The 16,368-nt window shown below is 39.2% G+C and overlaps 1 protein-coding gene across 1 annotated transcript in view; it reads left to right on the plus strand.

Moving 5' to 3' along the window:
- Positions 1 to 16,368, plus strand: part of ESPL1 (extra spindle pole bodies like 1, separase) — a 2,570,648-nt gene that overhangs the window by 390,913 nt on the left and 2,163,367 nt on the right. Inside the window, exon 6 of the mRNA XM_044083892.1 lies at positions 1,326 to 1,456. Within this exon, the coding sequence (XP_043939827.1) occupies positions 1,326 to 1,456 (131 nt within the window). The remainder of the gene's footprint in view (positions 1 to 1,325; positions 1,457 to 16,368) is intronic.

Below are 16,368 nucleotides of genomic sequence, written 5' to 3' on the forward strand. Positions count from 1 at the left end.
TATCTTTGGCTTCTAGATGACTGAGTGGCGATTTAACGTAACTGTGCTTAGCGTAATTTAGACTGAATTTTTTTCTTCAACCACTACAATGAGTAGGATGTTTGCCTTCCATCACAGTTTTTCTTCCTTTCCATGACTTGCTTCACTATTGTTTATATGCACACACACATATATATCTGTATCTATGCATCTTTATGTAGCTATACATGTCTATATTATATATATATATATATATATATATATATATGTGTGTGTGTGTTCAGTCTTTTGGCTTTTCCTGGTTAGGGATCGCCACAGTGGAACTCTGGTCTGCTAATGATTGGCAGTGGATTTGTACGGTGCCGAATTGCCAGCCCGACGTCCAACATTCAAGGAAGGCACACACATTCACGCATGCACCAACCTGCATGTCTTTAAACGTTGGTCAACTGCGGGGAGGACATGCAGACTCCACACAGAAGGCATTCCAGTCGAGTATGTAGATATATATGTATATATGTGAGAGAGAGATTGGGTATAACATTTTATTTAGGAGCAAACTGAGTATCTGTAGTTAAAGCTAGGGTATTATGTGTAGAGGAAGAGTTGGTTCTGGGACCAGTAAGCTTGAGATAAGTGCCAGGCTTGGATCCGACTACCCCAAATGTCTGAAGCAGACCATAATTAGACAACATGGATCAAACGTTCTGGTAAGTACATAACTTTTCGTTTTTAACTTGAACTATGGTTTAAACAGGCAATACTATTTTGAATCTCGTTTTCTTTTCAATAATAATGCAAAGCCATCTTTGAACATGGACCTTTAAGTTTTGACAACTATTTATTTTAATCATGTGCAGGTACCAAGCGTATTCTTTCCTGTACAACTAGTTTTTTCCTTTTTAAGTGTGTGTGTGTAAGCATAAATGCAAGTATGTATATATTTATACACATATACCCACCCAAAGTGCTAAACAAACTTACATTCGTACAGAAACGGTTAGTATTTTTTTTTCCATGTGCTTTGTGTATTCCATTTAGAAAATCATTCCCCCCTGAGGGAGCTGAATTTTGAGCATTTAGGGCAAATCTGAATATTTTGTACGATGATATATCTGTACTGAGCTGCATGACAAGAAATCATACATTTTTGTCCCAAACTTGAATCACCCATTTGAAATAAGGTGTTTGGTATAAAGATGCTGTTTGTAGTTTCCCTGTTAGAAATTGCATAGTGCTTCTGGCCAAGACAGTGTGTTAGAACTGTTTATTTTGACATCAAGTTGTGCTGTAAGGGGGCTGCTGTCTTCTCTAATTTATGTAAGAATTCTCTTTTTCTGTTTCAGCTTCTTGCATCTATAGCCTAGCCTATAGCTTGTACAATCAAAGGTTGTATTCCGAGGCATCTTCTGTAATGGGTTCTTTTTGCAAACGACTTAGCATAGCTGTTAAAGTTCAGTTGTCAGCATTTGAAAAGGTAAGGAAACCTAGTAGCAGCATCACTTATGTTAAGTGAAACTAAATGAAGCAGTTTTTGTATGTTAATTGCAGTCTCAGGATGCTTTTTTTTTTTTTTGTATGTTCTTTTCACACTAGTATGTGATCTGTTGTTTTAAGAACCATAGGTAATTTTGCTGCCTCTGGTGTTAGTTCTTTGGATAATTCTCAAGCAGCTTTCAACTAGGTCAGCTCTAGGACATTGCCATGTGCTTCATTTTTGCTTGTGTATGCAGGCTAATGCCTTTCATTTGTTGCTATCCTGTCACTGGTTTGAACTGTAAATTGGTGTTTTAAGTTTAAACTGTATGCTGAAGTGTTTTCAGCAGTTTGCTGTTAAACTACCGATATCATTTTCATCTGAATATCTTCTGCCATCATAGCATGATTTCTGTTTTAGATACAGAATTTTCTTATTGTCTTTGCTTTGGGCTATTATTTGTGTAGATGTCTTTAGTGTTATTTTTAATGTATGCATAGAAATTTCAGTGCTGTTTGCATCTTGCTGTCAGCACACACCTGCACTATCTGTGCCCCTGTGATAAAGCATATTTTTTCAGTTGACTGAAGGTATATAATTAATGTATGCATAGTTAGGGGGAAGCTTAAACATAGATATTGGATCTGTTGAAATATTTTGCTTTGTACAACACAAAAAAAATTCTGAACTTCCAGTATGCCTGCTTAATGTGAGCAACTAAGTTTAATAATGCCTCTCAAATTCTTGTGTACAACTTTAGCCAAGTTGTTTCAGCAGGTAATAAAGCAGCTGAAATAGCTCCACATTAGACTACACATTTGTGGATAACTTAAAATATACAGCAGGGTAAAAGAAATCTGGTAAAAAAAGCCAAGTGCCAAGCCAGTCTCAACCATTTAGGAATTCAGAATATTCTAAGATAAGAAAATTCAGAGGATTTTTGCACTTATACATTTCGTAATGTACCAGCCCATAGACTTCATGCATGGAGCCAAGTGCGAACATGCGGCACATAAGGAAGTAGAGCTTAATCTTTTCCATACCAGCCAGACAGTGTCCTTGGCAGGATAGTTCATCCTACCAACATTACTGCAACAGTAATTTGAGCATCTAATGTTATGGTAAATTGGTTAAACTCATTTATGTAACCCAGTTAAATGGGATCTGCTGAGATGAGGTCATGGGAGCTTAACGTTTGGGAGCATGGGGACTGGCCACCTTTAAAAATTATAGGCACCATAACAAAGAGTTTTTGTTTGACACAGTATCTGCAGTTAATTAAACATTACTGGAAAAGGCTCTGTAATTTAATATCTGCAAAGAAGGCTATTACTAAGACATGGAGATCAGAAAGGCATCCAGTGATCCAAGTAGTAAAATCTGTTAGAAGTTCAAGAAAGGGGAGGTTAGATAACTGGGAGGACATGGAGCCAAAATAAATGTAGTAGCTGGGTACAGCACTGCAGGAAGAAAGCATTTAGAATACAAAAAACTATACAGAATGCATGAATGCATATGTTACACCGTAGGAACTTGAAACCCACGACTGAAAGCAGGAGTGTGGATCAAAGTAGTGGACTGTGGGGAAAAATAAGAAATCTGATTATGGAAATGCCTATTAAAATATGAGGTATTTAATGCTCAGTGTATTTGGTTGAAATAAGGTTTTCTTAAGATTTTCGGTACCTACGTATTATCGCAACCAGATTTTCACGATAATGCTGGTTGCTTCTGTTTATGGTAAGAAATAGCAATAAACTTTTCTAAAGTATAATAACATGTTTTCTGTAATGTTTTTAAGTTTTAGGAATGTTTACCATTCAAACCACTGAGAAAAATAAGTGCTGAAAAAAGGTTCCCCGTTTTACCGCCAGCATCTCATGTCAGCTAAGCATGTCCCATACTACTTTATATGCGTTCCTTTTCTCTTGCTGTGTTGATGTTGTCAAAGCCATAGCAAACAGGTTTTTGAAAGCTATATAATTTACATTTTTATCTGTACAGTTCTTTACTGAGCAATCCACATCTTCTCAGCTTTGTACTCAGAAAAGCATTACAACACCAACTAGACAATCCATATTTCTTGAGCCGTAAAATCACCTAACAAAATCAATGCAATTAAAATAGACACTGCACTAAAAACAGAAGCAATCAGTACTGTCCTGTTATAACAAAGTTTAGTAAAGCATGTTTTATTTTTCCTGACAACCTTTCATTATATTGTTTGTAACAGTTTAAGCATTAAATACTTTACCTACATTAAATTGCATTTGTCCAATTTACTCTATACTGTTTGAAAAGGTGTAACCATTAAATACTTTACCTAAATTACTTTGCATGTGTCCAGTTTCTTCTTTTTAACCAAAACATTCAGTTAAAATAAGCTAAACTTGAAGAATAATCTTTCCGACTTGTGTCCTGTTTCTTGTAAGTCCAACAATAGCAAAGTAAAGCTGAAAAATAATCTCAGGCAAGCACCTAACATCGTACAGTAAGTCCCACAGTCCTTTCAGGCCAAATATATGTAGACTCGTAACCACTGATACCGCTATAACCGCTGAATTCAACTCTCCATGTCTTTACAGCATGCTACCCACAAATCCTAAAATTGTACGTGTTAATTGTTTAAAAAAAGCACCATCAATATCCCAACACACTTTATAACAGCTCTCCCTTTCCTAATACAGTTCATTTTTGCTGTTTAAGTAAACATCCAAAACATATACCGTTTTGCAAAATCTGGTTGCGATAATACGCAAGTACCAGATTTTCTGACAAAATACTGAAATTTTGCACAGCTGCCAAGAAACTGTTAATGCAAAGACTGCATCCTCCAACAAAGATATCTTTTAAAATGAACTTGAAATGAGTTGAAGCTGTACATAAATGTGAATTTAGATTTATTTGTACAGTCGCAGGGCACATTTAACCTTCCCCTGTTAGTCATTGGCACCCTTTTGAAAGGCTTGTATGCAAATACCGAGTGTAATGAAATCTAGCAGAGGTTTTAAAATGGTCATTGAGAATGGCATGTTTGCTTTCAGCATGAACAGTTTATTGGCTGAGAAAATTTACAAGGTTTACATAACGTTAATAGGTCATGCAAAGCAGTAGATGGATTAAAACAAATATGGCCAACAGAGAAACATGACAACCCAATAACTGTTGACTAATTCACCATAAAATACATTGAGTGCTTTCATCGGAATGGAAAGACTTAATATTCTGAAGTTTCTTCATCTAGACAAAAGTGCTCAGTAGATTTTATTAGTCATAGATACACTGTTAGAAGTCCTTAAATGATATGAACATTTGAATTTTATAGTTCTTTGAAGGATTACTATGCCCTTAAGTTGAAACAAACTGAAATTGCATTATTTAGTGTGGAATGTACACTCTTCAGAATGTGTTTGTGATGGTTACTGTTAGATCCCAGAAGTAGAGACTTCGGATCTTAATTAGTAAAAGGGGAGATGGAGTTAAAAATCTAGTTCCTCTTTTCAGGCATTGATAGAAATCACTGCAAAGGTGCTGAACTGTATTATCCTTGTCAGTGTGTTCTATGGCTTGTAGGATTGTTTGTAGTCACGTGGTTGACAGACGTTAGTTGTTTTAATTGAATGTCTGAGCAAGTCCTATATAGGCAAGTGCTTAACATTCTAAAAGCTACATTGCGGTGCCTCTTTTTTATCTGATTAAATTAGTAACTGAGTTCTTATACGTATAAGTAGTAGGCATAAAAAGCTGAGAGAAAGCCAAGGGCTTACAATATTTTTGTGTAGCTTCTTTTGTTTTCAGTAGTGTAGCTAGAGCGGGGTGAGAGGGGCAATTGCCTCAAGGGCAAAGTGTTGGGAGCATGATGAAGCCGATAACAATCTTTCATTAGTGCAATACCTGCTTTTAAAAGCTGGTGTTCCATATGCAGTTAAACCTGAGCACTGTAGCACTCCATGTGTGGTCTAAGCTTGCTACATTTTAACAAGCAGTTTGCAATCATTTAAAAAGATTTTTCTTTATACTAAAACCTGATCACAATAGCAGTGCTTCTTGACAGGGTATAAAATGTAGCAGGGTTTGCTATATTTGTAGTTAGCAGTTTGCTGCAGTTTAAAAAGGTGGAATCTTTTTATAACTAAAGAACGAAAGTAGAAGCGCTATAGCACTTCATGCAAGCATTGTTGAGAGAGGATTGGGGCAGGGCACAGAAATGAGGGGCAGGGGACATGTCATGGATCTGACAGCCTGGTTTGTGTGCTTATAGAAGAAACATCTTGTTTTTTTTTTTTTTTAAAGCTGGGGTTTAGATTTCACTGTAATAAGCTGATCGCTTACAGTTTAGGGAGCTGGTTGAACCAGCTACTCTTCTGCTTGTGTTATTTCTAAAGGTATCCAATTGCATGCTTATCAAAAGATTATTATGCACAACGTAATTTTTTGTACCTGTAATTATTAAGTACCATTTTGCCCATTCAGTGGTCCCCTACACAGTAGGTTTTCTACAGGAGATGTCATTTCAGTGGCGCTGTTCCTCATGTAACCAGTAGCTTGGAGGCCCCAGAAAGACAAAGGCTGCAAAATGCAACTATGTATGCAGAAGAGGCACCCATGCTAATTGTTCTTACTCTTGAAATCTCATATTCATGAAATAGACCCTATAACCCATTTAGAATGATTCATAAGTTCATAGGAGGGTACTAGGGTATTGGCCCTAGGACCTATATAAGCCTAGCCAAAAATATACCCTGGCTTTCGCCACCCAAGAAAATTATTTTCCTGTGCCCCTGTCGAGCAGAGCCATAGAAGTGATCTCCGGGGGTGAATTTCCTATCTCCCATCCAATCAAGATTTTTCTTGAGGAGTACTAATGAGGAGCTCTGTTTGACATAGGTAGTCTGTTCCAGGGTATGGGAAGTCTCTGGGACAGAAATCTATCCCTCCAGCATGTTCTGTTTATTGTGGTGACAAGGTTTAGGTCCCTAGAGCGTGTAGCTCGGAGGGATTGGGATTTCTATAAGTGGAGCACGTCCAACAGCTCTGGGTTTCACATAGCTTTGTAAGTTAGGCAGAGATCGCCTCCGAGTAGGCGGTATGCGATGGAGTTTTTTGAGATGGTCTGCATAGGGCATCTGTTTGAAGCCAGTAATCCTCTTTGCGAGGTATTTCTATGGCCTTTCCAGTTGTAGATGTCTTGTGAGGTACATACCAAAAGGTGCGTTGTACTCTATAATGGGTCTAATGAGTGATTAGTAGAGGGTAACAATGACCTCCTTTTTTCTGGATGAGAAACCTTTTGTGATGGTGAGCCACGTAGAAGGATTTCCTTACCACTGTGGCGATGGGATTATCAAAGGAGAGACTACTGTCCACCTGTGTCCCATGGTCTCATCACATTTTTGGCGTTAAGTAGACTACCAACTATGTGGTAGTTCATGGGTACAGAGTTTTTACCAAAGGGGTAACAATACACTTTTTGGCACTGAGTTTCAGGCCATGACTTTGACACCAGGCATCTGTCTCAGTGAGGCCCTTTTGTAGTATGTCCACATCGTTAGGAGTTTCGATTATGGCCCCTAGTTTGCAGTCATCTGCAAACTTTGTTAGCCAAAGACCTTCTGTGTTAGCCTGTACTTCAGAGAAGTAGATACCAAACAGGAGAGGACCCAGGACGGAACCCTGTGGTACTCCACTTGTCACTGGTCTGAAGTCAGCTTTGGAGTCTGCTACTTTCACAGTGTGGGTTCGGTCTGTGAGCCAGTTGGCAACCCATCTTGTGACACAGAGATTTATACCTAGTTTAGTGAGCTTGTCTATAATTCTAGAGTGGGAGATGGTGTCGAAAGCCTTGGCGGGATCTAGATAAGCTGTGTGAACCACCTTACCCTCATCTATGGCTTTGGTGACTGCTTCAAAGAAGTCATCAGGTTTAGGAGACATGATCTGCCTTTTACAAATTTGAACTGGGTAGGGTCCGGAGTTTGGAGATTACCAATGTCTTTGTTTGAGTTCCATGATGATATGTTCCATGGCCTTGCAGACCAGGCTTGTCAGGCTAATAGGCGGTAGTTCCCGGGGTCTGTCGTGGCTCCCCCTTTGTGGAGTTGGATAACCGTCGCAGTGCGCCATTCAGTGGGCACAAAGCCTGAGGTGATGCTATAACTGAACATGGTACTTAGGTAGGGTGCCATTTCATTCTATAGTTCATGTAGAAATCACCCTGGGATATTGTCAGGTCCCATGGATGCTGTGTTCTTGGCTTTGGAGAGTGTGTTTTTTTTTACCTGTGCAGCCATGATTACAGGAACTGTGCATTCTTCAGGTATAGAGATGGGCCCTCTAGGGGGTGAGAGGGGGGTAAAATTAGCACTGAACCTATCTGCCAGGATGTTGGCAATATCAGTTGGTTCTGTATTTGTAGTGCCATTGTGCTGTAACTCAGAGCAGATCTGAGTGTTGACATTGAGATTCTTGACATAGCTATAGAATGCTTTGTGGTTGTCTTTAGTGTCAGTTGCAATTTTGTTTTCGTAACTAGCTTTGGAGGATTTTGAGGGATCTCGGCTTCTTACTGAGGTTGACCAGGGCGTTCCTCCAGTCATGGGATTTTACTCTTTTTTTTTTTTTTTTTTTTTTGCAACAGTTTCTTTCTTCTGTTGTAGAGTTTGCTTATGGCAGAGGATCACCAGATCGGCTTCCTTTTTTTGGACAATAGCATCTTGGTTCTATTAGGGATGGCATGATCCATGCACTCGTTTAAGTGCTTATAAAGTGCATTTGTGTAGGATTTAGCAGTCGGACCTCTATTGTCTGTCTGCATGGGTGTCATGAAATTTGCCACTTCTGTCATAAGAAGTGTGAAATTGGCTTCAATGATGGCCTGAAACCCTGTCTAGGTTGCACAGATTTATTCCCAGTGATCACTAACAGCAGAAGAACCCATCTAACACTGATCAGAAGCAGTTGGTGACATAAAGGATATATTTTTTAGGAGGTGGGGCATACATGAAATTAAAATACAACACCCATGAGAATTTTATTGTACTAAGGATAACATTCAGGAGCCAGTTAAATTGAGGCAACTTGGCTCTGTAGTGTAGAATGATGAAGTCCCCAGTTAATGAAACCTATTTTAAGATCCGTATCTACTTGAACTGCTTAAAAGCACTTGTTAACTTGCTGCTGAGCATAGTACATCCAGTAATGTTATAGCACATTCTCGTATTCCATGTTGTCAGACCTATCCATTGTCTGTAGAGGAGCCCAAAAGAAACTTGTACCTCCTTGAGCTAGCAACCATTGGTTAGGGAGATAGTATCTTTGTAGGTAACCAATGCAATAGCTTTGCTTTGAGTGTCCTTCCCAACAGTTAGTCTTTGGTCTGTTGGACTCCATTTTGTGGCCAGTTCCTAACTGGAAAATTCAGTCCTACTAACCAGGCTGTGAACATTTGATAGTTTGGAAACTGGATAAAACTGCTTGATATCACAGAAAGCACCTGAGATTTAGAAACTTTAATGAAAATTTTCAGCTTCCCAGATGATGCCTTATAAAAACACAAAGCCCGGGTAGCATGTTGTCTGATTCAAGGAGGGTGACCTATATATTGCCGGCAAAGTGACAAAGTTAGATTTGAATGTGGCATTCTGCATCCATGGCTCTGAGAAGCTATGTAAAGGATTCCAGTGCCATCAAATAACATTGGGGAAACACTGACCATCCCTGCATAGTACTAGAATCTAGCTTTTCACACAATCTTGGCCCAGTATTCAGACCTGTAATGACATATTGCTGCTTCTGCAATCTATTTTGCAAAGCTTGAAACTTGCATTGTCATGAGTCTATTAGAAGTCATCTGAATATCGGTCCTAGCTGCTACTGTAGGGATTTATTTTTGCACAGTACAGTGGCGTCCTGTGTGTTTTGTGGTTGCATTGTTTTCCTGGATTGAGATCTGCCTGGTAAATGTGAACTAGACAATATGCAAGCTATATTTATTAGACCAAGGCTTGTCATTACTTTGAAATAGGACAGTTGTATACTGGGTTTTCTTTTAGGCTTCATCACAGTGGAAAGGATACTTCTTTTCTTGGGGGACAACATTTGCAGGAATTATGGAGGTTAAACCTTCCCAACAATCTGGTCAAGATGAAGTGTGGCAAATGTTTGTATATATTTTGAGGGATGTCATTAGTTTCTGCCTCTTCTCTTTACTTTAAGGCACCAGTACTTGTCTACATTTCTGGTTCAGTAAATTGAACAAAGCATCACCTTTGTCTGTCTGATTTAGGGGTAAGTGCCTGCAAATACTCTGCTACCTGAACTGCACTTTTCTTCACTGCTGCATCCTGTCAGGATAAATGATGCACAAATACATGAGAGAAATGCACTTTACCTAGTGAACAAGTGAGCAAATCACTTAATTCCAGGTGTTAAAATGCTCACTGTTGCTGTCTTACTAGAACTTTGCAGGAAAAGTAAAAATTTGGACCACTACTGCCACTGCAGTTTTAATTTCTGAAATTGAGCATTAGCTTTGATGAAGGCCAGATTGAAATGTCTGCTTTGTAATTCTGCTTTTGGAGTGATAAAGCGAATACTTTAATGTTTCTCTAGTATCTCCAGCACTATACTGGCATTGTACACAGTGTGCTGTTTAGATAACATTTAAATGCATTCCAGGTGGGCTGATGAGGAACACCTCTATGTACCCAAGCCAAGCTTTTGACAGTATCACTTGGCACTACTGCAACCCAGTTTTAAAACTTCACTAGGAACATGGATTGCTACCACCAGATGTCGTCTCTACCACGCCAAGAAAATGTAGACTGAAAGGGGAGACATGACATTGTGGTAAGTTTGGCTGCCTGTGTTCAATTTCTTCCAGCTACACAGCAGAGAGGTGCCAAATGGTGTGCACATATTTCTTTGTGGAATCTAGGGAACCTGTGTCAAGTTATTCATTCCATTCAGTACCCGTTTAGCAACCCTAGCACATGCATTCTTACTGCACTGGCTGAGGTGTTTTACCTGTAATTTTGTCACCTACTAGAGTTAGACTACCTGGCCCAGATTCTACCATTTTTGTACAGTTTCTTTATCTTAGTGTTTGAGAAATGGGGGTAGAAGATAATTTCATAGTAAACTTGATCCCAGCCTAAAATATGTATTGTTTTATTTTTATTTTGGTTTAAGTGCTTGGTCTTCAGGCCAGTTATTTTTCATTAAGAAGGTTTGTGGTCTACATCTTGCGGCGGGATACGATAGCCTACACCCTTCTGAGCTTGCAATTGCTGGTTGAAGGCTTATTGTGTGTGTTATAAAAGTATATTGGTTCTGGCTTAAGCACTTGGGCTCCAAACCAGTTATTTTACATTAGGAAGTTTTGAGTTCAACACTCTTGGGAGAAGATGGTAGCCTCAGCTTTTCTGAACTGGGAATTGCTGGTGAAGGCTTATTGTGCCAGGTTTTCTAAGTGTCTGTGCTCTTGTATGTGGTCTGTACTCTTGTGGCATTACTGTCTGGACAGATTTTTTTTATAACTACTAGAACATCTAGTTTGCTCATAGCTGAGCATTTCTCATCACGTTGCTTGTCTTCTTGATTTGTTTAATATTTGTTTCCCTCACTCCTCCCTAGTAGGTCAGTGGCCATGGATATTGATATACACTTTTTAACTCTCTCTGTGGCCAGTTTGGTTGAGATGGGTATTTTGAGGCATTGTAGCAATTGCCTCATGTACACTGACAACCCACTTATTCTTAATAAACAGATGGTGTATGGAAGAGGTGTAAGTACAGTTCAACGATGGAGGCAAAGCTTTCAAATACAACCAAAACTAATCCTATAGAGGTTGTCATTTGAACTTGCACCATGCCTCCTGCATAGGGTAAAGAAGACTCTACACACAAAACTACTTATGCTGAGGCACTTAGAGGTAACCTACCTAAAACACTAAGGCCTCCTGCACAATACAATCAAAGAAAAGGTCTTCAGCCATCACATAAGCGACTCTGTTAAAACACCACCCACAGCTACACATAGTAACATTGCATCCAATTCCTCCACTGTTAAGCCTTTAAGGCATACCAGCGCACAGCCAAATTTCCTGATCATTGGTGATTCTGTAGTGAGGAGAGGTGGTCAGTCAGGAAGCAAAGGAGAGTAGTATTCCTGGCATTTAATTCATCCTCAAGTCTTGCTGAGAACCTTCACGAGGTGGACCCTGTTTTTCACAAAATCTTACCAAGACAACAGTGATGGACTGTATTTTATATAGCATATATCATGGACAGTAGAAGGTTAAAAAATAAAGATGGCTAGGTGCACGAGACCCAGGATAAAAAAGTGCCCAATCCTGGTAGGTGCACTGGTGACAGGAATGGAAAAAAATGACTGTGTAGAATCCTAAAGACATGGAAACATTCCTACAATAGGAACAGGCCAGGCTCAGAGGGAGGGTGGTCCACCTGTTGTAAAAGGAAGCAGTTGTCCACAAAAAACGATAGGCCAGAAAAGAGCCTCAAAGACAGAGTGGGCTACTGAGGATAAGAAAGAAAATGTGTATTGTTTCTATTATGGAAGAAGCTCAAAATTTCCACACCAAAGGTACATAAAAATATTAAGAAAAATTAGTGGAAAGCAAAATACTTGCACAAGAAAAACTGTCAGAAGCTTCAAATAAAAATTTGTGTTCATTAATGCAACAGATTTATGAAAAACATTATATAGACCAAGAAACCTTGGGCCATTTGGAAAAAGAAGCGACCGAGGAAGTGCAAAACTACAAAGAATAAAATCTAGAGATTTTTGAAAACATATGGACCAGGGAAAGAGAGAAATCTGATATGGTGCAATATTTATACAAAGGAAAAAGCCAAATTACTCCAATACAAAAAGGCAGCCTCAAAGATATTCTAAGATAAATACAGGTAAAGGCATCCAGATATGGAAAATTCCACGATACAAAAAAATAAGTTCACAAAAAGGAAAACAGAACAGAAGGTTAGTATAGTAGTAGTTAAAAAAAAAATAGAAGCTGAAGTTATGTAATACTTGCTAAGTGAAGAATTTAGTGTAGAAAGTCTAATGCAGTTTATATCAAAGCATGATGGAATGAGTCCTCTAAGTAAGGAGAAACAAGGAAGATCAGGAGACCTCTAAAGAAGAAATATGGGCATGGGAAAAAGATTTAATGTGGTGTAATATTTATGCAGAAAGAAAGCAAAAGTAGTCAATACAAAGAGCAGCACCAAAAAATATTTGAAGAGAAATACAGGAAAAGGCATCCGGATATAGAAACTTTTACAGTACAAAAAATAAGAAAACGGAGGAAAAGTAGTAGAGAGGATTAGTAATAGAGAAGTTAAAGAAATAGAAACTGAGGCTATGGATTACTTGCAAACTGAAGGATTTAGCGTAGAAAATCTAATTTTCATCATCACAACAGGATAGAGCAATGGATCCCCAAATTAAGGAGAAACCAGTGGAGCAAGAAATATCATCTGATTAGTTGCCATATGAACATACTTTGGAGCCTTCCATAGGAAATCAGTACAAAAGTTCAGCTGGAGTTGCACAGCAAGAGAAGGAACCTGAAACTGTGGCAACTCGGACAGTCAGTGTTGTGGAGCGATAGTCTAGTGAGTGTCCAAGTGAAAGAGCAACGGATGACACAGGATGAAAATGAAGAGAATGTGGCACAGAATGACACTCTGGAACTTTCTGTGGAATGCCCGCAGGAAATGGAGGAAAAAGAATGTGCCCTCAGTTTAGAAGAAAATGATCTAAGAGAAGAGTTGCTTCATTTAATAGAGATAGGCAGACATGTTAAGGTCCATGAAATAAAGATAGTCAATAAAACCCAAAAAGTTAAAAGTCTGATGAAACAAATGAGCAGAGTAATTAGAACTGTTCATAGAGATTCATGCTATATAACAGAAGTAAATAGGCTACATTACTGTGCAGCTAAATTAATACCACAAAAAAAAAAACAAGAGCAGGAAGGGGAGAAATCAAATATCATCAAAGTATTGACTAGAGAAGTATAAAGCAATTAAGATGGTGTCACTGTTAGAGTATAGAGGAGGGAACGGATTAGCAGAAATACTCCAAAGATGTGATAAAAGCAATGCGCAGTATCGGAACAGATCAGGATCTGTCATGCACTGTAGCAAATAAACAAAATATCAGCACAGGTGAAAAAACTTGGAAGATATGCAGATAAATATAAAGGTAAAGTACAAAATATGCAATTTATTGATGACCCAAAAAAAGTGTTATAGAGAATTTGGGGGAAAAAAGGCAAAAGGAATTGAAATACCACCACCAAAGAAAGAAGAAATATATACATTCTGGAGTAAGATCTCGTGGAACATAAAGATTCTAAATTAATAGCAATAAAAGAAAGAATAAGAAGTTCAAATGTACAGGATATGAAATGGGATGAAGTAACAGCCAGACAGATTGAAATAAAGTAAAGAAATGCTCCTAATTGGAAAACTCCAAGCTCAGATGCATTAAACTCTTTACATGAAGAATTTAGCCATGATTAAGATCTATTTGTATGCACACCCCAAGTGAACCTGTAAGCTGTCTGAAAAGTTATAGACTAATAACTTGCCTTGCGATTACTTGTAATCTATGCACTGGTATTGATGCCAGTACAGTTTATAGTCATTTGGAAGAAAACTCCATCCTGGCAATAGAACAAAAGGGTAATAGTCGTATGGAACAAAGGATAATTTTTTGTTAAATAGATGTAACGGAGAACTTAAAACTGGGAAGAATCTAAGTATGGCATGGATAGACTTAGCAAAAGCATTTGACAGTGTCCCACATTCATGGATAAAAGTGCTTAAAAATGTATCTGATGTCCATCTTCACCAAGTCCTTGACAGTGGTGTTCGGTTCCAAACCCTCGGAACCGACTGCCGTTATTCCAGCTAGAGTGTACCAGAAAACACTCAAGGTCAGCTCTACCCATAATGCTCCTTACCCAATTACCTCCGATCTCTTTAGCTGCTTCAAACTACCAGGCATGTCGCCTGTAAGCTCTCGAGCGAAGCAGTTTTTTTCTTCTGTAAGTGATTATCCTTCCATTATATTTCAAACCTTTCATTACTTACTCGCTCCTTCTGGTTCATTTTAGTGTGCGTGCGATTTTTCTACCTTTTGGTAGTTTTCTATACCATTGTTGTTATAGTGTCCCCTTACCTTTTTGTATTTCTTTGTGGTATTTTTAGTACTTGTACTTTGCTATTTCTGTTTTAACCATACTTTTATAATAGTTAATTACCGATCTTTCCCTGTGTGCGTGTCTCTTCTATATGCATTTCCTTCGTTCCCTCTTGTATCTCAAGTTCTAAAGAAAGCAGTCCGGTCAAGAAACAAGATAATTCTCATTGCCCCGTTCTGGCCTTGACAAATCTGGTTTCCCTTCCTTTGGCCTCCTCTAGTTCTGAAACCTGTAACTCTGGATCCAACTCTGGACCTGTTGTCCCACCCAGATGGATTAGTTCACCCGAATCTTCACAACCTCAAGCTCACAGCATGGCTTTTCCAATTCCCATGATTGCCAAACATTCCTTTCTCCATTCAGCAGCTCAATAAATCGGTTTTGCCAGTCACAAACCCTCCACAAGAAAATTGTATCTCAGCAAATGCCATAAATTTTTTCTGTGGCTGCCCAAAACTAATATTGACCCATATTTAGCTCCAGTCAATAAGGTTTTACACTTTTTGTCATCACTTGTTTGAAACAGGATCCTCTGCGTCTGCCTTTCGAGTGCATCTAGCTGTGCTTTCCAATTTTCACTTGGGTCTGAATGGCTTGTCTTTGTCTCATAAACTTTGCATAGCCTTATTGTAGGTTCCCTTATGCTCAGACCCCCATATAAGGAACCTTAAGCACCTTGGGACCTGAATTTTGTTCTACATTCTCTAATTTATCCACCCTTTGAAACTTCAGACAAATGCAACCTAACATTTCTCTCTTGGAAACATTGTTCTTGACATACCCACCTTCCTTCCCCCTATCCCATGATGTTCTTCGTGGTTCACTGTTGCAGTCATCACACTTATCTGCCTGCAGGTAGTCCTCAGTCGGCCCGAATACCAGGGTCTTAGGATTTCTGCGTCAGATGCTTCTTCCATGATGTCAGGTCAACAGGGGTATAAAACAGGCAGCTGCCGCCATTACATCAGTCTTTCTTGCTGAGGAGGAGCCCGAAGCAGAAGCAGTTTGCAAGTGCCGGTCGGCCGCTAAATGAAATTTTCGTTTGAGTTTGTAATCCTGAAGTCTTCTAAAGCTAAGTACCCCATTGGGGATCCTTTTCTCTTGCTCTAACCGATGTCAGAAAAGGTTAACAATTGTCTTGCCTGTGGAAAGCAAATACCTCAGAGATTTTCATTCTTACTGTGTCACCTGTTTAGGCCTAGACCACGATGTCCCTTGCTTTCGGTTTTGTGCCTTGTTTAACGCCCGAAGCATTCGTCGGCGGGCTATCTTTGTTGCTAAATTCTTTCACGCTCGTTCTCCGTATTCCAGAATGGCTTCGATAAGTCATCTGACTACCGATCTTCTGAAAAAACGTAAAGATAAAGACAGACTGCATAGGTCCAAAACTGCCGATGACACTTCCGTTAAGTTAGTCGGTCGGTACTCAGTGAGGCGCCTTTGCAGCCCCTGATGCCCACTTCTACAGATTTGCAGGCGTCTGCTGAGACTTATTCGGAGTCCGGTGTGCAGCGAGATGCTTCAGCTATGGAACCTGCAGATGTCTCTACCTTGGATGGGTCAGGAGCCACTGTGCAGACATCTGGCTTCTGAGGGTGTGTTCTGACCTACCGATGTTCGAATTAAACAGACTACTTCGTTTTTAGCTAAAATTACCGAGTTTGAGGCCCAGAGTATGCAC

The sequence above is a fragment of the Protopterus annectens genome, chromosome 9.part0 (assembly GCF_019279795.1).
Source record: "Protopterus annectens isolate FY-2018-M chromosome 9.part0, PAN1.0, whole genome shotgun sequence".
NCBI lineage: Eukaryota > Metazoa > Chordata > Ceratodontiformes > Protopteridae > Protopterus > Protopterus annectens.